This window comes from Cucurbita pepo, chromosome 3 (genome assembly GCF_057944985.1).
Source record: "Cucurbita pepo subsp. pepo isolate OVF chromosome 3, ASM5794498v1, whole genome shotgun sequence".
Lineage (NCBI taxonomy): Eukaryota > Viridiplantae > Streptophyta > Magnoliopsida > Cucurbitales > Cucurbitaceae > Cucurbita > Cucurbita pepo.
The window spans coordinates 18,308,491-18,331,308 of record NC_141800.1 but is presented as its reverse complement, the minus strand read 5'-3'; the positions used below and the strand labels follow the sequence as shown (position 1 = coordinate 18,331,308).

The window sequence follows — 22,818 nt, the reverse complement described above, 5'->3', positions numbered from 1 at the left end:
TCATGTGTTGAAGACGTGTTAGTTTTCCTCCCTTTTACCTATACAGTAAACAAAGAAACAGGTAATATTACCATTTTAAAGTTATTTTCCAAACAATTTGTCCGACAATAGTCAACAGCTACTACTACAAATATTTTCCAAATTGTGATATTTTTAAAACTTATTTCTACGTAAAGCCTTCGAAATCGGTCCAGAAACATAAAACCAAAACCCCCAAAAAATTAATAACAATAAAGGAAGCATCTTTCTTCAAGAATTTGGATCAAAGAGCCTTGAAGTTGCAGGAGTCAAAAACTCGGGAGATTTTATTGTACCAGGCATCCAATGCTTCGTGGCTTTCTGGAAATGCAACCACAAACTTGGTTTTCATCTACTGCTCCAATTGTAATCTAATAGAATCAACGAAAAACAAGATTAATACCAAAGCGATAAGCAACCATAAATTTCATCGGTTATCAACCTCGAACAACCAAATATTATTATCACATCTCAAGATTCCCAGAGTGAAATAGTAGATGACAGAAGAAAACTGAAACAGATAAACATAAGGCCATAAGGAAAACCAGAAAGGCAGAGATTTTATCAAATAGTATAAACATAACCTATGGAGAATCATCAAAGCTAGAAAACATTAAGCAACCAGAACACATACACCAATTCTTTGGTATAAATCTAAGCCCTAAACCCTAAACCCTAAACATACACCAATTCTGATAGACAACTGCAACACTTCATATTCAAATTTGCATACTTATGAAAAATAAGGTAAAATGTCAGCATATTCACTTAGTTTGACTATTGGTCATCCTGGGAATATTTTCTCCATGTAGTGATAGCCAAAGGCACTATAAAAGTTCAAATTGTATGTTTCCTTCAGGTATGAAACCTATGCAGAGTGCCTGCTTCTCGGGTGGACTTCTGATACTGACCAAAACAAACCAACATAAATTAGACGAGTAATTATGAGGAAGAAAATGAAGATTCTCTAGGACAGGCAGAGCCTGCTCTAGCTTAATGAGATAATGGGACCTTGGTAATTGTTTTAACTTCGAAGCAAATGGTGGGAGGCAAAGGAAAAGACCTAACTTGAATTATACTCCTATATTATTTTAATTTTAAAAAGCATTATATGAGTTTCCCAGAAATATAAACTACAGAGGAATTCATAAAAAATGTCCTTGAGTTCAACAACAAATCACTTTCAGCTTCAGCTATTCCAAAGATATTGGGAAAATAGGATTGGATCCATCTGTAAGACAAATTGGTTCTCCTTAGCCAGGTACTTCATAAAACATGTTTTTGAGTTCTCAACAATGAGCCCCTTCTAGCTTCAGTTATTCCAAACCAAGATCATGGGAAAACAAGGTCAGATTTATCTAGAAGACAAATTGGTTCCTTGGCCAGGTACTTCATATAACAGGTTTTTGAGTTCTGAACAATGATCCCCTTTCCGCTTCAGTTATTCCAGGCCAAGATCGTGGGAAAACAGGGTTGGATTTATCTAGCAGATAAATTGGTTCCTTGTCCAGGTAATGACAAAAATCCTCCTCATAATGAAAAAATTGCACATGAGATTTCCCAAGAAGATGAGTGTGAGGAGCAGCGACTCCTCAGTTGAGGAGGCAGAAGCTCCCCTCATATAAAATGCTGGAATTGTTTCCTAAACAAGTAAAGGCTTCATAAATCAATTCTATGAGAGAAGTCAAGCCTAAAAATATCTATCAGACTAAGCATGGAATTTGAGACAAGAAAACCGCCAAAATGCATACTGCGTTAAGATAAGTATTTAACTGATAACTCCACCATTCAGATTTTGATTCAATAGGAATAACAAAGAGGCCAATCCACTGGATAAGTTTAGGAAATTAGAAGACAAGCAAAAGAAATCCCTGACCTCTCTGATCATCTAAGCTTCTCTTTCCCGCTACTCCTCTTCGCTACTTCGTTGATCTTTTCAATATAGCCTTCTATTGGAGGCGTCAATGTCGCCATGAATCGGTTCGCTGGGAACGGAGTCAAATCTGGGACCAATGCGGCAGCTTTCAAATGCTCTGGCAATGCTTCAATAGCATCTTTCTTCATCCGCAACAGCGTCGATTCAGCTGCCTGCCTTGCACGGTGCCGCCTCATCAACACCCGACTGTATTCCTTTGCAAGCCGCCGCCCATCTTCCACAGTCAATTCGTACTTCGGGATCTTATCTGCATCGACCACACCTAGCGTTATCAGATCCAACCCCATAGTTCCAATGATCGATGGAGAATCAGAGACGCCCAATTTCGATTTATCCATCTTCATCATCTCAATCTCGCGCTGGCGCTCTTTGCTGATGAGCCCCAGCTTCTCCCGCTCGGCCTCGCGTTCTCTGTCTTTGGGCTTCAGGAACCGCAAAGGCGTAGGAGCATTTAGACATTGGTCATAGAGCTTTTCCTGTTCGAGAGAGATTTTTCTTCCTCCTCCTCCTCCTCCACCCTTGGAAGAGGCGGCTCCACCTTTCTTGATGGTTATTTTGGAGCGCTTCAGCTGTTGCCCAGCTTTGATTTTTGATTTTCCTTTGGCAGTACCACTCACCCAGCACCTTTGAAGCAAATGGTGGCTGCCGGAATCTGCAGATGGCACCAGAGATTTCAATTTCGCGAAACGGATCATCTCTCAAACCTCCAAGCTTTAACCCTTTCTCACCAGCTTCAGCATAAAATCTAAAAACTCAGTCTAGGGTTTTTCATGAAACACAGTAACGCACTTGAAGAATGATGAAGCACGGCCCGCGAAAAATCAAGGCCCCTTCCGACTTTGGGTAGCTTTTTCTTTTTCTCTTTTATATAATAATAAAATATCATTTAAAACTTACATATTTTTAAAAAAATTTGTATATCCACTAAATACAATATTTAAAACTTAGGTTTAATTATATATAAAATTTTAATTTTATATTCGATATATAAATTAACTAATTAGCGTTTTTAAAATTTTCAAAAAAATCTCACCTCTAGTCGATGTTGTCTGTTTTAGCCTACCATCAACCTCATAGTTTTAAAACGGAGAGATTTCCACAACCCTTATAAGAAATACTTCATCCCCTCTCCAACCAACGTGGGATCTTACAATCCATCCCTTGGGGACTCGACGTCCTCGTTTCATATTGTCTGGTGTCTGACTTTGATACCATTTATAATGAGCTAAAACAAACCATATTTATTAACGGTGAACTTAGGATGTTACATGATCCATCTCAGGAAACTATAATATTGTAGGGACGGTAATATCCATTTAACCAAAAATGAGCGGAAAGCAAACTAAAAAAACTAACATGAACCAACCAATGAATTTCACCATTTTTGTTGTGAAGCAGGAAGGAAGTAAATTTGAGAAAGGGGGGTTGGTTTCCACTTTCCATGCAATGAACTTAACAGATCTTATTACACATACAATGAAAGGGAACATGAGTTACAGGGATCAAAGCAAAAACTATTCCACATTACATGATTTAGATTTATATTGCCTCTTCTAAACCAAAGAGAATCAAGTACAAAATGATAACAAGAGGAACAAACCATGTCGATCATGGCGCCCGACCACGTGCTACTTATTCTGTTCCAGCGATCTTCTTCTTCAATACTTCAATATCATCAGCTAGTTCCTTTCTGCTTGACTGAGGAAGGTAGGAAAATACCATACAAAAACACTTTTTCAGCTCATATCTAGTTGCAGTGCCAATCACGAACTAGAATTTCTATGGTTTTTTAGGACTCGAGATACAATTATGCTTCAGAACAGATTATTCCAGCCCGACCATCTCGTTAGAAACATGTAACTAGAGTTTCTAAGTTTTTAATCTCAAACAAAACTTAGAAACTATGCTGAAATTTCATGGAGAAGACCACACTGCTAGTAGATATTGTCCGTTTTAAAATGCATCTGTTAGGGAGAGGTTTTCACACCCTTATAAGAAATGATTTGTTCCCCTCTCCATCCGATGTAGGATCTAACAGTAAAACTTGAGAAAACAACGAGCATTCATTCAAGTCATGACAAATTGCAAACCTTTTTGAAACAAATCATAGTTCTCTTCTAAACTTACCTTGAAGAGTAGATATCGGTACACGAACCACCCCGTATATCCGAGTCCTACCAACTCCAGGATCTTTGGAAGCTGACGAGAACATGGACGGAGAGTAAGTGTCAAATGGCTTTACAAGGGGAAGAAACAAATTGGAAAGCAATATTTTGTAGATGATATAACAAGAGAGCATCAAGTAGCAACGGTGATGCCTGTCAGTGAATATTGAAGCAAAAGTTTGATGGAAGGAATCATATACCAATGGAACTGAGTTGATTGCACCAACAAGAATTGAAGAAAGCCAAACAGCAACGATCGCCCCGCCTCCGTAGAGGAGTACCGTCGATTTGTTTTCAAGGGCATCCCACTAGTAAACATTAGGATGAAATTATATCTTAGAGTCATCCACAGAGTCAGTATAACTAACAGAAACACCATAAAATGAATGATGAAATAAAACAGAACAATCCCAGAATTATGACAATAACCGGTGTTGCTATGTTTCATGTGGTTCTACCTTTTCTTTCAAGTCTGTAAAGAGCTCAGATGCATCAGCAGCAGATGATTCTTCTGAAGATGAGGCTCGGGTTTGAAACAAAGACGATCTACGAGACTCTGTCACCAAATGGTAGGTTGGGAAAATCCAATAAAGTTCATCTAATTCACATTTCAGGAATAGCAATGAACAATGTAAAAGAATTTTCATTACACAAAAAGTGAACAGTGCTCTTGAACTAAAGACCTCGTTTCCAACAATCTTTTATGAAGATGGGGGAGGCTGCCAACAAAATATTGGCTCTAAACTCCCTCAACTGTGTATAAATCTTCTCTAGAACTGATGTTTCATAAGCCACATAAATCTAAGATATTGATGCATAAAGCTATTCATTTGCACATCAAAGATCTTATTCTAAATTCAAACATGGAAAGGTTTCTCTTGATAGTAAGCATATTTATGGATGTATGATTCGTAAAATAGGTTTGAAAACTTTGCATATCTGACTTCTCGATGCTAATCACAGCACATTAATCCCCTTCTCCCCCGGTACAATGTACAATGCATTATTTGTTGAGGATTGTTGGGGGAGGAGTTTCACACCGGCTAATTAAGGAGTTGATCATGGGTTTATAAGTAAGGAATATATCTCCGGTAGTATAAGGCCTTTTGGGGAAACCAGAAGCAAAACCATAAGAGGTTATGCTCAAAGTGGACAACATCATACGGAGTTCTGTGATTCCTAACATGGTATCAGAGCCATAACTTTAACTTAGTCATGTCAATAGAATCCTCAAATGTCGAAAATGTCAAACAAAGGAATTGTGAGCCTCAAAAGTGTAGTCAAAAGTGACTCAAGTGTAGAACAAAGGGTGTATTTTGTTTGAGGGCTCTAGAGAAGGAGTCGAACCTCGATTAGGGGAGGCGGTTCGAGGGCTCCATAGGCCTCAAGAGAGGCTCTATGGTGTACTTTGTTCGAGGGGAGGATTGTTGGGAGAGGAGTCCCACATTGGTTAATTATGAGATTTTGATCATGGGTTTATAAGTAAGGAATACATCTCCACGGGTACGAGGGCTTTTGTTCTGGAGGGCTTATGCTCAAAATGGACAATATCATACCATTGTGTAGAGTCATGGTTCTTAATAGGATTACCGGCAAACTCAACGCGTCCAATCTTGTAGGAGTTGAGTTGCGAGAACTGAATGAAGTATAAAACTAAATGAACTTCTGGCTCAAATCACAAGAACAACAATTAACTATTTTACATCTAACACAATGACGGTACAGTGTATGCTTCCGTTCACCGCTGGGTCACAAAATGAAACGTAATGTATTTTGGAAACCCAACGAGCAGTAACTACTCGGTTGAATATCAGTTCGCTAGGAAATTTTCTTCATGACAATATGAAAATGCTCGACCGGTTAAGAATCAACTAAGAGGATACCGGAAGTAACAAAGCAAATCGAGAAATGAAACATCAGAAATTAAACATACTGTAGTTTTCAAGTCCTACAAGATGTTCGACGAAATGCCCCAAAGAAAATTAATGGGATATTACGAGAAAGTTACCTAAGGAGAATTTGAGAGAAGTGGGGAAAGACGGGGAGCCGAGTCGAGGGGGGAGGAGCGGCAAGGCGGAGCGGCGAGTGGGTTGAAAAGCAGTCAGAGAAGGTCTCAGAACGGCGGTGGCTGCTGTGGGGGAGGCCGTGGCTGCCATTTCTTTACAGAGAGTTCGATCAAACGACGAATCGGCGCCGGAAAGAGAGAGCAATCCTTAACCAAATGGCCGTCGATGACCTGCTGACTGGTTTTTGCATAGATTTTTTGTTGTCGCCATTTTCTATGTTCAGAAATGGCTTGCTTATCCGTGATCACATTTTGGGAAGACGGCCTCTGGTATCGACACGTGGCGATGTCATTCGTTGTGATTGGTCGGCTCCCTATCTGAAATCCTTAGTTTGAGGACTTAATTTTCACCCCGCCGTATGCCCCTCCAAATAAATATTTATACTCAAATCAACTATTTATTTAAAATATATATATATATATATATTCTATAATAAAATAAAACATTTTGAGTTATTTATTTATTTATTTTTATTTCACCTCTTTTATTCCACCTGTAACAGAGCTACTCATTAAGCCCATTCAAAGTTATATTTGGGCCGACTTGATCCAATGAATAGGCCCATTTACTTATAACAGGCCTAACCTTCTCGACGAAGCCCACTTCTTTTTAAAATAAAAAACCACAGAACTTTTCTTTTTGTTCTTTATACAATTTTTAATTTATATAAATAAAATATTAGAAGATGGACAAAACTTTAAATTAGTCACCAAATACGACAGGTTACCGGGCAAGTATAGTTGGGAATTTCAAATACACCCTTAAACTTTAACATAATTAATAAAACATTCACATTATCGAGCATGTTCATAAGTAATGGTAGACGTTAAGATTAAAAAAAAAGACACACACTCCCAAGTATTGAATAAGTCCAAATCAGTACCGATCTAAACTTAAAAGTTTATTTTCCAAGTCCACCACTAGTAGATATTGTTCGGTTTGACTCGTTACGTATCGCTTGAGCTTTATAATTTTAAAATGAGTACACTAAGAAGAAGTTTCTATATCTTTATAAAGAATGTTTTGTTTTCCAATGCAAACGACATATATAATTATCTTCGTGGTCCCAAAACCAAAATACATAATAAAAATTCTGCAACATAAAGATTTTATAAATATAAAAAAAGTTTGATAAAGAAATATCATATTCGATAATGAGACTCTCCTTTAAAAAGTAACCGGAAAATGAAGTACAATATTCGATATAATTCAGTTAAATAAATATATTCATAATAAAGATGTTGCTGCCACGTAAGATCCACTCACTGCTCCCGTGTCGGTTTATGTTACAGCCGTGAAGCACGCGCGACCGTCGATTTTATGCCACCCAATCAACGGTCAATTATATTAGGTTTCTTTAACGATGCTTTTCTATTATCTCTTTTCCACGCATGCGTTGCGTCAGAAGCCTACATTGCCACGTAAGGCCGTGCAATGAACCTTTGGTAAGTGACAACTAATATTATTTTAATATTATCCTCTTTTCTTTCCAACTCTTTGCGTGATTTTAATTGGTACACGCAAAAGGTGGGTTTTACTTTTTAACCGCATTCGTGGATGGTTTTTTTATTTTTATTTTTATTCATATGGTTATTTATTTTTTATTTTTATTAAATTCCCTCCCTAATTAAGAATATAATTCGTAAGAATTATATTAAGATATAATATTTTGAGAATATATTATTTATGAAATATATCTTAGATATTATATCTTAATATTCTTTCCTTTATAATTTGATTTATAATATATTTTATTTTATTCTTAATATTTAATTAATTTATATTTTCATCACACACATTTTCTTCCAATTCTATTTCTATTTCTCATTATTAATCGACAAATCTTCAATATTTTATTGGCATCTTTTATTTTGTTTACTTTAGTCCTAGTTCTTCTTTTAATTTTTTTTCTGAAAATTAATTTATAAATTCACGAAATTTTAAAAATATAAATGGATTATTATAAGTTTATTTAAATTTTAAGAAACATGCTACAAAACAGCCGAAGTCATTTATAAACAAATATAATTATTAGAAATTAAAAAATAAAAGAAACTAGTCATTGTCAAAGAATCTTAAATTTAAACATATTATTTTGCGTGTAAGACAAATTCTAGGCGACCATTCAAACTTGTTGACTCGAAAAAAATGCAAGTCAGAAAAAAAAAATACATCAAAGCTTAGACTTATTATTTATTCAAATAATTGCAATTTTCTTTAGGTATATTTAATGAACAAACATACGTTTTTAATTATCCTTTAGAGCTATTTATTAATTTTTGGTATTGGCACGTAGTTCTTATATTAAGACATATGGTTTTTATTTTTTCAATTTTAGTAAAATAAAAAAAAAAAAGTGCTCTCAATTGAAAAATGACAAAAAAAAGAAAATAAATAAATAAAATAAAGTGTTTCTTATTTAAAATAATGTAAAATTAATAAAAATTTAACATTTTCGACCTTATTCCTCCCATTTGGCATTTTGAAGACGAAAGCCGGGCGAAGAATTAAACGGAGGGCCCAAGCGCAATAATGGGCGATGGGCAGCGCATCCCACGTGGCAGTAGGAGGGGCTGTTGGTGGGATTTTTTATTTATTTTTATTTCATTTAAAAAAAAAATATCGCTACAAAAGTTTGAGCGTGACGGTGAGCTGGCTACGCTACCGTAGGCCCCATCATGTGGTTGTGCTGGGGACACGTCACTCAGGACCACGTACAATCGGGCCCCTTCTTTCCAGTGGGGACCACCTCCAAGTACGCGTTCACTTCCATTTCCCTGACACCTGCTTGGGTGGCGTCGATTCCCTCCACCGCATCACATTCTCCGTGGCACACTCCTCACCCTCCGATTCTCTCCATCTCCTCTCCCCAATTATTTTGACTTAATTGTTTGTGGCCCCATTTCAATTTTCTTTTTAAATAAAATTGCAAAAATACCCTTCACCATTGTTACAATTCCACTTTCAAATTTTAACATCAGTTTGCCCCTTAAACTTTTTTAATTATTACAATTTAACCCTCAAAAGATCGATAATTACATGCGAGTATATTATCAACAAAAACCCTAATACATCACAGATTTATGGTCCTAGAGCTAAATTGTGACATACATGAGGATGTGATTGTAAATATAAAAATCATATAGGTTGATTTTTATATTTCTTTTTAAGAAAAGTGTGGGGCCAGGTGTATACGTGTGGCGACTGTGTGGTGACTTGGAAAAGCGTATAGGATTCGGAGATGGTGAATAGACGGTCAGGATTTTGAGATTTTCCAGATAACTCGACAGAGTGCGCCAGACAGGGAGTGCTGCTATCCGCGTCGGATTGAGTGGCCCTCACCCTACCCTCTTCAAACACAATTACGTTTCTACCCTTCCTCTTTTCTTCAAATCTCTTTTCTACCCCTCCTTCCCCATTTTCCACCTTTGCCCCCATAACTTGTCCTATATTACAAATGATTGTCTACTAATTATTCAAAAAGAAATTGTTTTCTTGAGGCTATAATTCATGAAGAGACGTTTAATCTGAAATTAATTAATTTATTGTTGGCCAATCATTTAATTTCTTCTGGAATAATTGTTTTTTTTTTCTTCTAAATATATATATTTTTAACGACATTTAATTATCATTAATATATTCTAAGCCTACAGATATAAAAATTAACCTGTAATTAAATACAATGAAATTACATTTAGAATCCCGTGAGTAAAGAGGAAACCTTTTAAACATTTTTGAATAAAAAATGGAGGTATTTTTCAGGTGGGAGTTGCTGTACATAGCCAATAAAATCAAACCACGTGTTCAACCTTGAATAAAAAAATAAAAAGTAATGAAAAATCAAAATCCATCAAAATATCTAAAACACCATTTTCCCAAACCCTGTTTAGAAGAGTAAACAAAACGATTTGGACCGTTGGATGAGTGGCCGATGGTGGACTCCAAGGGTCTTTGTTGGAGCAAACGTGGAGCTGTTATTTTAATGATTATTAATTAATTAATAAATTATCTTTAGCGACCACGTCAGCCGGAATGGGCCGGGCCGGGGTCCGTGTCCAGCGAGACGACTAGATCGAATCTTGAATGGACAAGTTTACGGAGGAGGTGATGTCAGAATAAAAAATTTAAAAAAAAATCGGGTACGCGAATCTCGAGGGGCCAGCTCATCAACCACCATAGCCCACCACCCCCGTATATACGGTATACGTATACATTTTCTATTTATCGGACACGTGTATGGTGACGTGGATGGTGCCTTGGCGCTCCCTTTCTCATTCTCATTCCCCGCCTCCCCTCTTCTCTCCTCTTCCTTCACCACTTTCATTCTCTATTTCTCTCTCCCTTGTTTTTTCTCTGCGAGAAAACGTTTTCCCCTTTCGAAGACCTTTTTCTTCTTTCCCGAGAGATAATGCAGAGGATACAAGCTGCGGTTTTCGCCATCGAAGTTAATTGAAGCTAACTGGTATGGAGTTTTCTCTTTCATTTTTTCTTTTTCGTTTTCTGTTTATGATTCTTTTATTATTATTGTTGTTGTTGTTTAATGGTTTATGAAGCTTGCATAATAGTTATAGAACTAAAGCTATGTTTAAATTTTCATCTTCTTTGAAGAAATTTGATGAGGAGAATTGAATTCTTGTGCATTTACTGCACCTTTTTTTGTTTTAAATTTTTTTTAGAGCTCTGTTTGCTTGTCTAGAGAACAGAGAACGGTGAGGTTTAATTCTGGATTTTTGAAGTCTGAATTTGATTGTTGTAGTACTGTAGTTTGTTGCTTAGAGAAAGCTGAGAACAATGAACTTTGATTGTAAAACTGCAAATAAATTTTGTTTTCTGTTAGTAGGCGTTGGGAATTTAAACTTCGGACTTTTCCATCTTCATCTCTAACCGAAATCCCGAAGATAGGAGTTTGTTTCAGCTGGATCTTTGTAATTACTCTTCGTCAGTTCTTCGTTGCTGAATCCCTCTGTATTTTCTTGGTCGGGACATGTGCTCTTTTCATTCGGTTTCTGCATTTTTATGACGATGGAGGAAACAAAATTAGTTGAAAGAAGAGAATTCGGAGTGTAAATTTTATTAAAATCAAACTGCCATGGTTCCAGGTTATTAATTAGTCGAACGAATCAGGGGTCTTCCTAATTGTAAAAATTTGCATAGAGAATTGAGCTTCTTGCCCCCTTTTCTTTCTTCTCTGTCTCGTTGTATCAATTTTCTATGGAGGTGTATTTTAAGTCATTTGAGCATCAGAAAATTTACTTTTTCAGTTCGAATTGGAGATAATCAAGGGAGCCCTTCTTTGTTGGAATTCCATAAATGTCCTCTTGTGAATTTGTTTTCCTAATAGGGCCGTTTCCTTTCTCTGTATGCGCACTTTTGTGTTTACAGATGGATAGATACTTCCGTTTTCCCCCTTTCCGCAGATGTGATATTTTTACAACTTTATTGTTTGTTTTTTCTTTTCTTTTTTTTTAAAAAAAAATTAAAATAAATGTTTAACCTGTTGTTCTTAACAATTGCTGGAATCAAGTTTTCTTATTAAAGTCCCCTTATGGACAAAGTGTTTGGGGTTGCTTTGAATGTTAGCTACTCTCTGTTCTGTGATATTAAAAATACAAGATAAGAAAAACAAGGGACAGTTTAGGACTGTCAGATGTATTTTTAAATAATGAGACTTCAAGATATAATTTGGAAAATTAAGGACATGACCCAGACACGAGCTATTAAATAAAGAAGAAGGCCTAGTTGAGTTTCAAATCCTTTTAGTATCCTAAAACACCCATATATGTTAGGTTGTAGAGAGGCATACGCTATTTTAGAAATTTCAGTTATGAAAGCTTAACTTGAATTCAACTTTTTTCATTCGATTTAAGTTTTCGTTTGAAGTTCATACATAACACACTTTGCCAATCAGAGTTAGTTTATTTTCTCACGTCTTTCTTTTTCCTTGAAATGGGTTTTAGCAAACAATAATTAAAATAAATAAATAAAAAAAGATTAAAATACAAGACCTGGAAAAATAACTTTTTTTTTTTTTTTAATAAATTCTAAAATCCTTCTCCTTATAGGATTATTCTAAAACGTAATTACCTTTTCTTCAAGATTATTCAAACAGCTAATGATATCTGCACAGTATTTTCATTACTTTTCTAAAATTTACATGCTTGATGTTGGATTTTTTTTCCTTGCTTCCCTAATGTTTGCATGGCTCATCTATTCAGCCCAGCTGATCATAATCTGTGCCAAAGGCCTGTCATATCAACAGCCAGTCAAGTGTCCAGTTTGACCTTTATCTGTATCATGGGAACCAGTGAAGACGCAAAGTCTGTGAAGACTGAAAAACAATCTTCACCAGCGCCGGTATGGTGATTAGTGATTATTTATTGAGAGGGAGCAAGGCTTCCCTGTTTTGAGTTGTTTGTGACTTGGAGAACGATTTAATTAGTTTGGCTGAACTGATTTCTCTCTATGGACAGGATCAGAATTGTGTGTCGAATTCTGCCAGTATTCATGTATTTCCTGATTGGGCAGCCATGCAGGTTAGTTCGCTCCCATCTGTATTATGCCCATTTGTTTGAAATAATCACTTAACATGTTGTTTTATAAGATTATAATGGCTAGATTGTTATAGCTAATTGAAGGGATTTTTCACCTTTTCAGGCATATTATGGTCCTAGAGTTGCAGTTCCACCATACTACAATTCTGCTGTGGCTTCAGGTCATGCTCCTCACCCTTATATGTGGGGCCCACCACAGGTAGTTATTAACTATTGGAGAGCTTAAATGATGAAGCTTTTGTTATCAAATTATGCTTGGGGAAAGGACTCTGTTTGATCGAAAGTTAATTCATTTTTCCAGATGATTCCTCCATATGGTACTCCTTACGCAGCAATCTATTCTCATGGAGGTGTTTATGCACATCCTGCAGTTTCAATGGTAAGCTTGCATTTTTGTTTTCTTGTGCACGATTTTGTTATCATGGCCCATAATTAAGATTGCTTTTTCACTTGGGATACATCTTCAGAGAAAACTATTATTAACCTTTGTCAGTTTTCTTTTGAATAAAACGAAACAGAACTTCGAGAAGTAATGTAGTTTTTGTCTTTTTCTGCCTTGCTAAAATTCTTATCTAGAAATTTTGGCTCTATCTTCATTCAAACTAGCATTCTTGATTTTTGTCAATTATCTCTGGATAAGTTTCATGTTTGGCGATCTTAACTCAATCATAGATGGGTTATCTATAGCATCCCATTGCAAATTGGATTTTCTTCTGCAGATTAAAATTAAGCAGTTTGTTATTATGAGGATGAAACACTTATTATTTTCTGCAAATCTTTGAGCATTTCCAGGCTAATTCTATGATTATAATATTAATCCAGGGACCACAGTCACATGGCCCTGGTGTTCCTTCATCACCTGCTGTAAGTGAAGCCTTCATAATGGAATTTGTATTTCGGTTGTTGAAATCTTAGAATTTTGATATGTAAATATTATGCTAAAGTATATAATGGAGGTGAAAGAATGTACTAGCTGTTTAAGCCTCCAAGAACAAATAATAACAAAAAGTTCATTGGTGCTCATAGCAGGCCGTGACTCCTTTGAGCATTGAAACTCCTTCTAAGGTGTCTGGAAGTAGTAGTCAAGGTTTAATGAAGAAATTGAAAGGTTTCGATGGCCTGGCTATGTCCATAGGCAATGTTAGCACTGAGAGTGCTGCTGGGGGAGTTGAGCATGGACCATCGGAGAGGTTAACCAAATTTACCTAGCTGTCATTTTCTAATTTCCTGTAGAGAATTTATTGTTCAAACTCAAAGTGATTTTTTTTTTTAAAAAAAAAAAAAAAATTGCGTCACATTTTCTTACTTGTATTTATCTCGTGACTTACCTAACTTATAATTTTTTTTCTGTCATGTTAACAGTATGGAAACTGAAGGTTCCAGTGATGGAAGTGATGGAACTACTGCTGGGGTAAGATTTCACAGCTAGAGAAAGTTCTTGGTTCACCTAAGCTAACACCTTATTGCTTCATCTTTAATTACTTGGTAATGAATCTTTGTTATTATGTTCAGGCAAATCAAACCAAAAGGAAACGAAGCCGTGAGGGAACACCTATCACTGGTATGACTCCAACACCAAGTATTTTCCTTTCATAACATATTGTGTTGGCCAATGATCTTTACTTCCCTTTTTTATTAAACTGTTTTTTTTTTTTTTTGTGTGTGTTTAACCAACATGAATAGTCATTGTTTGTGATAATTTAATTTTTCCCTTTTGTTAGCTATGATGATGCACTATGTACATCTTAGAGATGTTAGTCTTGAATCTCTTCTGAATTATAGACTTGGAAGTTAATGAAGAACTTCACGTTAGTTAAAAAAAAAAATAAATCAGAATCATTAAAGAGAGAGAGGATGCCTTATTGCTTTTGTGCATGGCCTACCCTTTGTTGACATGTAAGTTCTAAAGTCTACAATCCCCTTAAGTCGCATGAAGTTGTAAGACTATCTTGGTTTGTTTCCATGACACCAAAAAATAAAGCTTGTATGATGTTACGCTAACCTTGAAGTGCACTTCAAATTAATCACATACAGATTCATAATTTCTGAATAATCTGCTAATTTTCATGATTATGCCAAGGAGTGCTGGACAATGTATCATTCAATTATAATCCTCGGATGCTTGATAATCATATGTATGAGGTCTTGATTTCCTCATTCTCTCATATTTCAGGTAAGGATGCAAAAATTGAGCCACAGGCAAGTCCAGTTACTGCTGCTGAAATTAATGAAAGCTCTAGCAAGTTAATGGGCACAACCAAAGCAGCTGATGCGACTGGAAAACTTGGATCTGTGATTTCCCCTGGAATGTCTACAGCATTGGAACTGAGGAATCCTTCTAGTATAAACGCGATGACAAGTCCGACTAGCGTTCCACCTTGTTCAGTATTGCCTTCTGAAGTCTGGCTCCAGGTTTACATTTGGAAATGCCTCTCTAATTATTCCAATACATTGGCATATGTTTCCTGATATAATTTGGGTCATTTAACTTTAGTTATGCATGGTCTCATTTGAACAGTGCTTAATTTTATGTCTTTTCATATTCTGCCCAGAATGAAAAAGAACTGAAACGGGAAAGGAGAAAACAGTCAAATAGAGAATCCGCTAGGAGGTCAAGGTTGAGGAAGCAGGTAGAGTGGAACTTAAAAGAAACGTTTCATTTTTTATTCTCCGCCTGTCATTTTATTTGAAGCTAATATAATTTATTGGTGTTGTCATCAGGCTGAGGCAGAAGAACTAGCTCATAAAGTTGATTCACTGACTGCGGAGAATGTTGCTATTCGATCTGAAATAAAAAGATTGTCGGAGAACTCTGAGAAAATTAAGAAAGAAAACGCTACATTGATGGTGGGATGCCCTCTTTGATTGATGTACTCTTCAGTTTTTTCCTCATCAGAAACAAATCTAAGAATTCTAACAAAATAAATCTGCCTCGAACTTGACAGATAAAGCTTAAAAGCGCTCAATCAGGACGATCCGAAGCTTTAGACATGAATGAAAAGAGGATGCAACAGCCTGTAAGCACAGAAATCAAAGGACCTGTGAATAAAAGCATTAAAGAAGAGAGTAACATCTGCAAGAAAAACTCGAGTTCGGGTGCAAAACTGTGCCAGCTCTTGGACACTAGTTCAAGGGCGGACGCAGTCGCTGCTAGCTAAAAAGAACCAGTTTAGTTGCAGTTTCTTTTTCATGTGGTTTTGGCATATTACAAGCCCAAAATTACTGCTAACAAAAAAGAAAAAAAAAAATTACAAAGAATGAGAACAGCTGAATAGGATGGTCTGTGAGGATGGGCAGACTCTAATTTTTAGTTTCTGGAATAGTTTGTATTATTATGTGTAACTATAAATGAATATTGGGGTTGGCAAGCAACTGCTACTGCAATGCAGTGAACAATTTGATGTAATCGTTAGGGATTAGAGATTTTTAGCTTTAGATCTCTATGCGCACCTCGTGCAAGGTGATATCATCAATTGCTGGGTTCAAGCTGAACCCTTTTATGTATTGTCAATGAAAATTTCCATATTTTCTACCCTATTAGTTTCCTCCATCAATTTTGAACTTTCTTATTCGACATCATTTAAAGTTCACAAATCTATATATTCAATAGATTAGTTGAATCAATACTATATAATAGTTTACTGTCGAAATTGGTATCGATGGAATCTCATCATCCATACCTAAGGAACCAAATTGATGTTGGTTTAAACACCAAAAACACCAATTCCTATGTAAGTAAAAAGGCCTGATTTTCCTATAGAATGAACCTAATTAAGTGGTTAGACAAGTCTACTTAGATCCTAGATTTAAATCATCATCGCAATTAGTGAACTCAAATTGAACTTTTTTTTTTTTTTTTTTTGCAAAATTACAATAATCTTGATCCATCGCCAAAAAAGAAAAAAGAAAAAAGAAAAAAAAAAGTCCTTTTTGACTCAAAACTGAAGTAGCTTTATCAAAGGGCCTGGCAAGTTTGAGCCCACAGAAACGACCATCGGGCCCATGACTAAGCCCAAAAAGTGAAATCGTACAGATGCAAATTCAACCGGCTCCAGAAAAGTCCAAAAAGAGGCGTTCCGGTCGCTTTCAGCAGCCGTTGGATGGTAGAGATGCAAATTGAACCGGTCGATTTTGAAAATTTGAAGCGCGTGATTCATGAGTTGGGCCCCACCGGAAAAATGGTCCAATTCCCGAGTTAGCATCTCACGTGCCTTTTTTGCCGTGACCCGGGAAGTCCGGTCTCTGACCGTTTCTCAATCCCACGCGCCCAACTCTTCCTATCCCTTCCCCTCCCCCTCAACAATAATAATAATAATAATAATAATAACTCAAATTATATCATTCATCAGATTGATGATATGAACTAAATGGAGACACGTTGAAATTTGAGGCACAATTAAAATTTGTTAAACCTTGTAGTAGAGCTCATATTCATTGAGGAAGACGAGTTGCGTTAATTGGTTGAATAAGCATAATTTTGTTTTTTGATGTTACGGTTCGACTTCAATCTCGACTTTTGAGGCACTTCATGATGTTGACCGATAAGCATTTCTTTACGAATAATTTAGATCTCGCTTCATAAAATAAAGATATTATCAATAAATAAAAGTATGTCCTATTTATTAACATCTCAGAATTGTTCAATTGGCCTTTTATTCTTGAGTATTGTTTGATCTTGGCTAACCTCTTTCTATGTGTTTTATGTAAGTGGGTTGTAATGATATCCTCGAATAACTTTTCCTAGAATCACACACTCGTCCTTAGTCTTCTCTTGGTTGGGTTGACGTTGTTGGAGGACGGGCTTGTAGGTTTTTAGGGTCTCGTTCCTAGGCCATCCTACATGCATCCATTTTAGCGATCTCGGAGATGGTTAATATAGACTCGCACACCATTATAGAGCCTTTCATACCCATTTATTAAAATTTAGATTTAAAAAATAAAAATAAAACTTTGCTTCATTTGGTTCATTGTTTTTTTGTGAGGAAATTCTCCCAAATCTTAGGAACAAAGTTTGGAATCCAATAAATTTATTTCCGGACCTTTTAAAATCCACCAAAGTTGAAATCCAGCTCCTTCCCTTTAGAGCAGTGGTTCATGTAACGTATTAAATTTTGAAGAAACTATAACCATACATCTTACGTTAGTTTATAAATTTCTTAGCTTAGAGTTGAAAGAATCTTAAGATTTGCTTTATTCTTATTTATTTGAATATTTTAAGGTCCAAAAGGAATCATGTTATGGTGTCTTATCTTCTACTTTCTTCCACCCCTCGCGGTCATTATAATCTCGGATTTTTTATGGCTCTCCTTAAAGTAATGCAAAAGAAACAACAACAACAAAAAAATTCTTTTATTCAAGTCGTTGTTTCAAATTCCCTATGATCTAAATTTCAGATAGCTTGGAAAACAGTACTGAAAAAGGTACGTTTCTCGGAATTCCATGTCCTAGATCTCTGCAACTCATTAAAAATTGCAGCTTTTCTTGTTTCTTTTCGCTATTTCTTGTACATTGCATCAACAGTTCATGTTTGTAGCTTCTGTGTTCTTGATGGGTCGTGTCAATTTTCTGGTTTTTACTTGAATTCATTTGGGTTTGCCTGAAATTTGAATACCCTTTTGTTGGGGAATTTTGATTTGAGTATTGTTCTTGGGAAAGGGGTATTGGTTATCAGGATTGTCTCTGTCTTGGTCCTTTTCGAAGGCCCTTTCAATGGAAACTCGCACTCTTCTTTAAATGGGGGCTTTGGCGAATATTCAGAAAAAGTTTCTGTATAGCCCACAATAAATGTATATAAAAACTACCCTTTTTTCCTCTTTCTTAAATATATTTATATTTATATATAAAGGATTTGAAACGGTCGTGATTTTTCGTTATTGAAATTTCTATTTCGCTACGCGTTGCGTTACTCCAAATTTCCGCCTTCTGGGTCGCTTCGTTTGAGGCGTTTTTTCCTTGTGTGGAACGATCGGGTACAGCGATAATCTGGTTTTCCTTTGTGCAGTTTTGTAGATCCAAGCGCCATTAATCGACGAAGCAATTTCGGGTATTCCTTCAGATTTTCAACTGTATCGGCTCGAGAAATCATTTGGGTTTGCCTTGAAATTTCTCCTCGTTTTCTGCTTTGACGAGAATTTTGGGGTTAAGGAAGTCATGGGGCATTCCGCGCCGGTTTGGGATTACAGAGCGGCGACTGAGATTACGAAGGATTGGAATGGCATTGATCAGGTTGTGCTTAGAAATCCCAAAGGGGCTTCCGCTAGGGTGAGTTCTCTTCTTCCATTTTCATGGCGTTTCGATTTGGATTAGAAATCGCAATGCTGATTACTATCTCCCTCCGCTAGGGCGTGCCTTTTCTTGTTCGTTCTGTTCTATTTTAGGGTTGATTGATTGAATCTCTGCTTCTGGATTTGGGGTTTTTTGGCTTTCGATTATGTAGATTAGCTTACATGGAGGACAGGTTTGTTCTTGGCGAAATGAACAAGGGGAGGAGCTTCTCTTCACAAGTAGTAAGGTAAGCATCTGATTCCTCATGTGTTCATGAAACTATTGATTGGATGTTTTGGCTGTTTAAGAGTAGCTGTTAGAGTCGAATTGGTAAAACAAAATGTTATTAGAAATCCAGTTCCAGTTCTTAAATTCTGGGTTTGGTTTGTTTGGAGATTCTGAGTTACTGTGTTCTTGAATTTTAGGCAATCTTTAAGGCACCAAAAGCTATGAGGGGAGGAATTCCCATATGTTTCCCACAGGTACATATAAAATTTTGTTCCCTTGCAGATCTCTACAAGAATTTTTCTTCATTGCTGGTGTGTTTTTTGTGAAAATCATTGTAGTTTGGAAGCTGTGGATCACCAGAGCAGCACGGGTTCGTGAAGAACAAGATCTGGACCATCGACGAAAACCCGCCGCCATTGTGCTCGAATGATATCGATGCGTGCTCCTTTGTTGATTTACTATACAGATCTTCAGAGGAGGATTTGAAATTTTGGCCCTATAGGTAAATTTTATGCATAAAGTTTCGAGTTGTTATACGAACAGCTCTACGAGGTTACTAAGAGAACGATTCCCACCTTTACCTTTCAGTTTCGAGCTCCGCCTTCGGGTATCTCTACTACCCTGCGGTGACCTGGTTTTGAGATCTAGAGTCAGGAATGTAAATGGAAAACCATTTGGCTTCTCATTTGCCTATCACACTCACTTGGTGGTTTCAGACATAAGGTAGCTTGAGTTTGTGTATTTCTCTGCTTGTTAGTTCAGGTTCTTATATATGTTACAAAATTTTAATTACATTGAAGCGAGGTGAGAATCGAAGGCCTGGAAACGCTCGACTTCTTGGACAATCTATGTCAAAAGGAGCGGTTTACCGAACAAGGAGATGCCATAACCTTTGAATCTGAGGTGATTTCTGTATTTCTAGTTCTCAAGTGACACTCGGCTTCTGGTTTCATTGTCTTTCGTAAAATAATGCTTGATTTCTTCGATTGGCAGGTGGATCGAGTATATGTGAGCACTCCGAACGTAATCGCTGTACTTGATCACGAGAGGAAGCGGACTTACGTGATAAGAAAGGAAGGATTACCTGATGTTGGTAAGATTTTAGAATGTGTGATTGATGCATTCCTAGGTGGTGGGGGTTAGGCTTATTGTGTTTCTGTTTGTGTATGAAAGTTGTTTGGAATCCATGGGAGAAGAAGTCGAAAGCAATGGTGGATTTCGGCGATGAAGAATACAAACAGATGCTTTGCGTGAACGGAGCAGCGTTAGAGAGTCCAATCATGTTGAGGCCGGGTGAGGAATGGACGGGGAAACTGCAACTCACCGTCGTTCCCTCGAGTTTCTGTCTCGACTTGTAGAGGAAATCAATCGAACCGGGACAGGCAGAGAAGGGAAGAATGTTATGGTAGAGTGTTAGAAGAAGATGTTGATTTTTTGTTTGATTTGTAGTGGAATTGAAGAAATTAGGAAGTTGTGGGGTATCCTGCAAGCAACATGGGAAGCCTATGTTTTTAATGAATGGCTCTGCATATCCCCTAACTATCTTCTTGCTTTTTAGAGGAAGAGAAGGGTGAATTTGTTCTTTTGTTCTTTTGTTCTTTTGTTCTTAGTACCACAAACCCTCTTTTGTAATATTTTTTATCAACACTTTGGTTTCTTTTCAATCAAGATCTTCAACTAAATGGTATGTATAATATAGAATTGTGGCTTTATCGGGACATTATACTGCTTATCAGGATGATCGGTTTGATACACTACAGTGCTAATCGAACACTCTCGAGTTGTTTTAACTGATGCTTCCTGATATCAGTACAGTGCCTAATTGAGAGAACATTCAAGTTGTTACGCTACTACTTGCTCGGACATGCTTATCAAGAACAAAGATGGTGAGATGAGATGCAATGTTGACAAAGGGCCAAGAGGGAAGTCGGCTAGAGTTGCAATCGAGTTAAAATGCATATACATGCAATGTGTATGACTGCACAAAACTTAGTTTGCATATGAGTTGTGTTTTATTGGTGAAAAAGAACCTCGTCGAACCATGAAGTCACAAAAATGCACGAAAAAAGTATAATGAAGTTTGAGTTTCTTTTTGAGGATAATCAATGATTGTGATGTTTACGATTTGAAAAGTATGAGATTGCCAACATGAGTATGAATCAACTGACATAAAACATGTATCAATGCCAACATGAGTATGAATCAACTGACATAAAACATGTATCAATGCCAACATGAGTATGAATCAACTGACATAAAACATGTATCAATGTCAACATGAGTATGAATCAACTGACATAAAACATGTATCAATGTCAACATGAGTATGAATCAACTGACATAAAACATGTATCATTGCCAACATGAGTATAAATCAACTGACATAAAATATGTATCATCAACGGACATAAACCATGTATGATCGACTAAAGCATTAGAGATTTGAATTTCTTAGTCGCATATTGTTAAATAAATAAAAAAAAACGACAGTCTTAGTCCAAATAGGGCGGTGGGTCAATATGATTCATTAGTAGATAAGGTTTTGTGGATCATGGCTTTATCTCAACTGGGAATAATGTGGTCTTAGTTGCCCCTTTTTCCAAAGAATTGTGCTTTTGCTAGACAATCTTTCTAGCATTTTATAAGAAAAAGAAAAAAAAAAAAAAGAGTAACAAATTAATAATATTTAAATAGTTTATTGATAGATATGTATTTTTCACATAATTATAAAATGCACCAACTTTTTCCTTTTAATTAAAACATTAGTGCTGTTTCCGGACTTTTAGCATATGTAATATAATAATATAATGAATATTATATATCGAAGGTTTGGGGATTTCTTCATTTAATTTGATTTCGTATTTGGGTTCTCTAAGAAGTCAATTTTTAAATATAATATATATATAAATATTTTGGGGTTCCGTAAGAAAATAGCTGCAAGCCGAAAATGAAAATTTCCGTCAATTTGGTGGGGCCGCCCAAATTAATTTAATACCGGAAGAATATTAAACGAGAAACTCCGTCAATGGGTTGGGCCCGCCAATAAATTAAGGAAAAGAAAATGAGAAAAAAAAGTATTACGTAAGCCACTCGTATCAGAGCCAGGTTTCGATCCTGGGACCTGTGGGTTATGGGCCCACCACGCTTCCGCTGCGCCACTCTGATTTGTTGATTTGTAATTAACATTTAATTATTAGGTCTTATTTTAATTTCCATAAATTTGTTGTTTGAAGAGTCGTTAAAAAATATACATGAATTAGCAGACAAATATTTAGTACAAAGTTGATGAAACTTATGCTACAATATGATTCGGCTTTGGGTTTAAAATATGATTTACTTGAACATGTATTTTTTTAAATAAAAAAAATTACTTTTTACTTTATCTTTCTTTTCTCCTCTTCTCCTATAAATTTACTCGTGGTAAATGGTATATTTTGAAATAAATTGTAAAATTTTAAAATAAAAGTCATTTTTAAATCGGAATATATCAATAAAATTTATTTAAAAAATGTAAGAGTATTTTGTATAATTTATTCTTTTATTAATAAGAGTGTATGCAAATTAAATTGTTTATTATTAGTGAGTGGGTA

At 36.1% G+C, this 22,818-nt stretch overlaps 4 protein-coding genes and 1 non-coding gene across 12 annotated transcripts; 2 read left to right on the top strand and 3 right to left on the bottom strand.

Annotated features, from left to right (window-relative positions):
* Positions 1 to 41: 41 nt before the first annotated feature.
* LOC111790399 (uncharacterized) lies at positions 42 to 2,798 on the bottom strand. Its single transcript, XM_023671280.2, has 2 exons — positions 1,895 to 2,798; positions 42 to 389 (listed from the first exon to the last, which is right to left on the bottom strand). Exon 1 carries the CDS (start codon positions 2,647 to 2,649, stop codon positions 1,903 to 1,905), a length of 747 nt encoding a protein of 248 aa, XP_023527048.1. The 5' UTR covers positions 2,650 to 2,798; the 3' UTR covers positions 42 to 389; positions 1,895 to 1,902.
* A 566-nt stretch (positions 2,799 to 3,364) lies between these two features.
* On the bottom strand, positions 3,365 to 6,422 carry LOC111791804 (protein CURVATURE THYLAKOID 1A, chloroplastic). Its single transcript, XM_023673287.2, has 5 exons — positions 6,128 to 6,422; positions 4,578 to 4,675; positions 4,320 to 4,427; positions 4,082 to 4,153; positions 3,365 to 3,652 (listed from the first exon to the last, which is right to left on the bottom strand). The coding sequence occupies exons 1-5, from the start codon at positions 6,273 to 6,275 to the stop codon at positions 3,587 to 3,589; spliced, it is 492 nt and encodes a 163-aa protein (XP_023529055.2). The 5' UTR covers positions 6,276 to 6,422; the 3' UTR covers positions 3,365 to 3,586.
* A 4,058-nt stretch (positions 6,423 to 10,480) lies between these two features.
* Positions 10,481 to 16,273, top strand: LOC111790882 (common plant regulatory factor 1). 6 transcript variants are annotated; one of them, XM_087122340.1, is made up of 14 exons: positions 10,481 to 10,647; positions 11,026 to 11,110; positions 12,401 to 12,539; positions 12,656 to 12,718; positions 12,840 to 12,935; positions 13,038 to 13,115; positions 13,559 to 13,600; positions 13,763 to 13,926; positions 14,099 to 14,147; positions 14,249 to 14,297; positions 14,910 to 15,148; positions 15,289 to 15,366; positions 15,458 to 15,583; positions 15,682 to 16,273. In XM_087122340.1, the coding sequence occupies exons 3-14, from the start codon at positions 12,480 to 12,482 to the stop codon at positions 15,892 to 15,894; spliced, it is 1,257 nt and encodes a 418-aa protein (XP_086978466.1). In that variant the 5' UTR covers positions 10,481 to 10,647; positions 11,026 to 11,110; positions 12,401 to 12,479; the 3' UTR covers positions 15,895 to 16,273. The 6 variants fall into 6 exon arrangements, with proteins under 6 accessions (XP_086978466.1, XP_086978467.1, XP_023527757.2 ...); XM_087122341.1 differs by having other exon boundaries at positions 11,023 to 11,110; XM_023671989.2 differs by lacking the exon at positions 11,026 to 11,110.
* A 1,706-nt stretch (positions 16,274 to 17,979) lies between these two features.
* Positions 17,980 to 20,946, top strand: LOC111790192 (putative glucose-6-phosphate 1-epimerase). Of its 3 annotated transcripts, none has more exons than XM_023671034.2 (9): positions 17,980 to 18,156; positions 18,738 to 18,997; positions 19,173 to 19,247; positions 19,426 to 19,482; positions 19,567 to 19,730; positions 19,817 to 19,951; positions 20,029 to 20,131; positions 20,222 to 20,321; positions 20,402 to 20,946. In XM_023671034.2, the coding sequence occupies exons 2-9, from the start codon at positions 18,887 to 18,889 to the stop codon at positions 20,584 to 20,586; spliced, it is 930 nt and encodes a 309-aa protein (XP_023526802.1). In that variant the 5' UTR covers positions 17,980 to 18,156; positions 18,738 to 18,886; the 3' UTR covers positions 20,587 to 20,946. The 3 variants fall into 3 exon arrangements, with proteins under 3 accessions (XP_023526802.1, XP_023526803.1, XP_023526801.1); XM_023671035.2 differs by lacking the exon at positions 17,980 to 18,156 and adding an exon at positions 18,261 to 18,522; XM_023671033.2 differs by lacking the exon at positions 17,980 to 18,156 and having other exon boundaries at positions 18,593 to 18,997.
* Positions 20,947 to 22,321: 1,375 nt separating this feature from the next.
* On the bottom strand, positions 22,322 to 22,393 carry TRNAM-CAU (transfer RNA methionine (anticodon CAU)). The gene has a single exon. It is a non-coding gene; the product is annotated as a tRNA-Met (tRNA).
* Positions 22,394 to 22,818: the final 425 nt, after the last annotated feature.

Excerpts from the sequence above, each read along its gene's own strand:
- LOC111790192 (XM_023671034.2), top strand. The coding sequence starts at position 18,887 with ATGGGGCATTCCGCGCCGGTTTGGGATTACAGAGCGGCGACTGAGATT. Across the intron at positions 19,952-20,028 it reads TTGGTGGTTTCAGACATAAG|CGAGGTGAGAATCGAAGGCC; the intron begins GTAGCTTGAGTT and ends ATTACATTGAAG. Across the intron at positions 20,132-20,221 it reads CCATAACCTTTGAATCTGAG|GTGGATCGAGTATATGTGAG; the intron begins GTGATTTCTGTA and ends TTCGATTGGCAG.
- LOC111790399 (XM_023671280.2), bottom strand. The coding sequence starts at position 2,649 with ATGATCCGTTTCGCGAAATTGAAATCTCTGGTGCCATCTGCAGATTCC.
- LOC111790882 (XM_023671989.2), top strand. The coding sequence starts at position 12,480 with ATGGGAACCAGTGAAGACGCAAAGTCTGTGAAGACTGAAAAACAATCT. Across the intron at positions 13,116-13,558 it reads CACATCCTGCAGTTTCAATG|GGACCACAGTCACATGGCCC; the intron begins GTAAGCTTGCAT and ends ATATTAATCCAG. Across the intron at positions 14,148-14,248 it reads GTGATGGAACTACTGCTGGG|GCAAATCAAACCAAAAGGAA; the intron begins GTAAGATTTCAC and ends TATTATGTTCAG.
- LOC111791804 (XM_023673287.2), bottom strand. The coding sequence starts at position 6,275 with ATGGCAGCCACGGCCTCCCCCACAGCAGCCACCGCCGTTCTGAGACCT. Across the intron at positions 4,676-6,127 it reads TTCTCTCAAATTCTCCTTAG|AGTCTCGTAGATCGTCTTTG; the intron begins GTAACTTTCTCG and ends ATTTGGTGACAG. Across the intron at positions 4,428-4,577 it reads TTACAGACTTGAAAGAAAAG|TGGGATGCCCTTGAAAACAA; the intron begins GTAGAACCACAT and ends AATGTTTACTAG.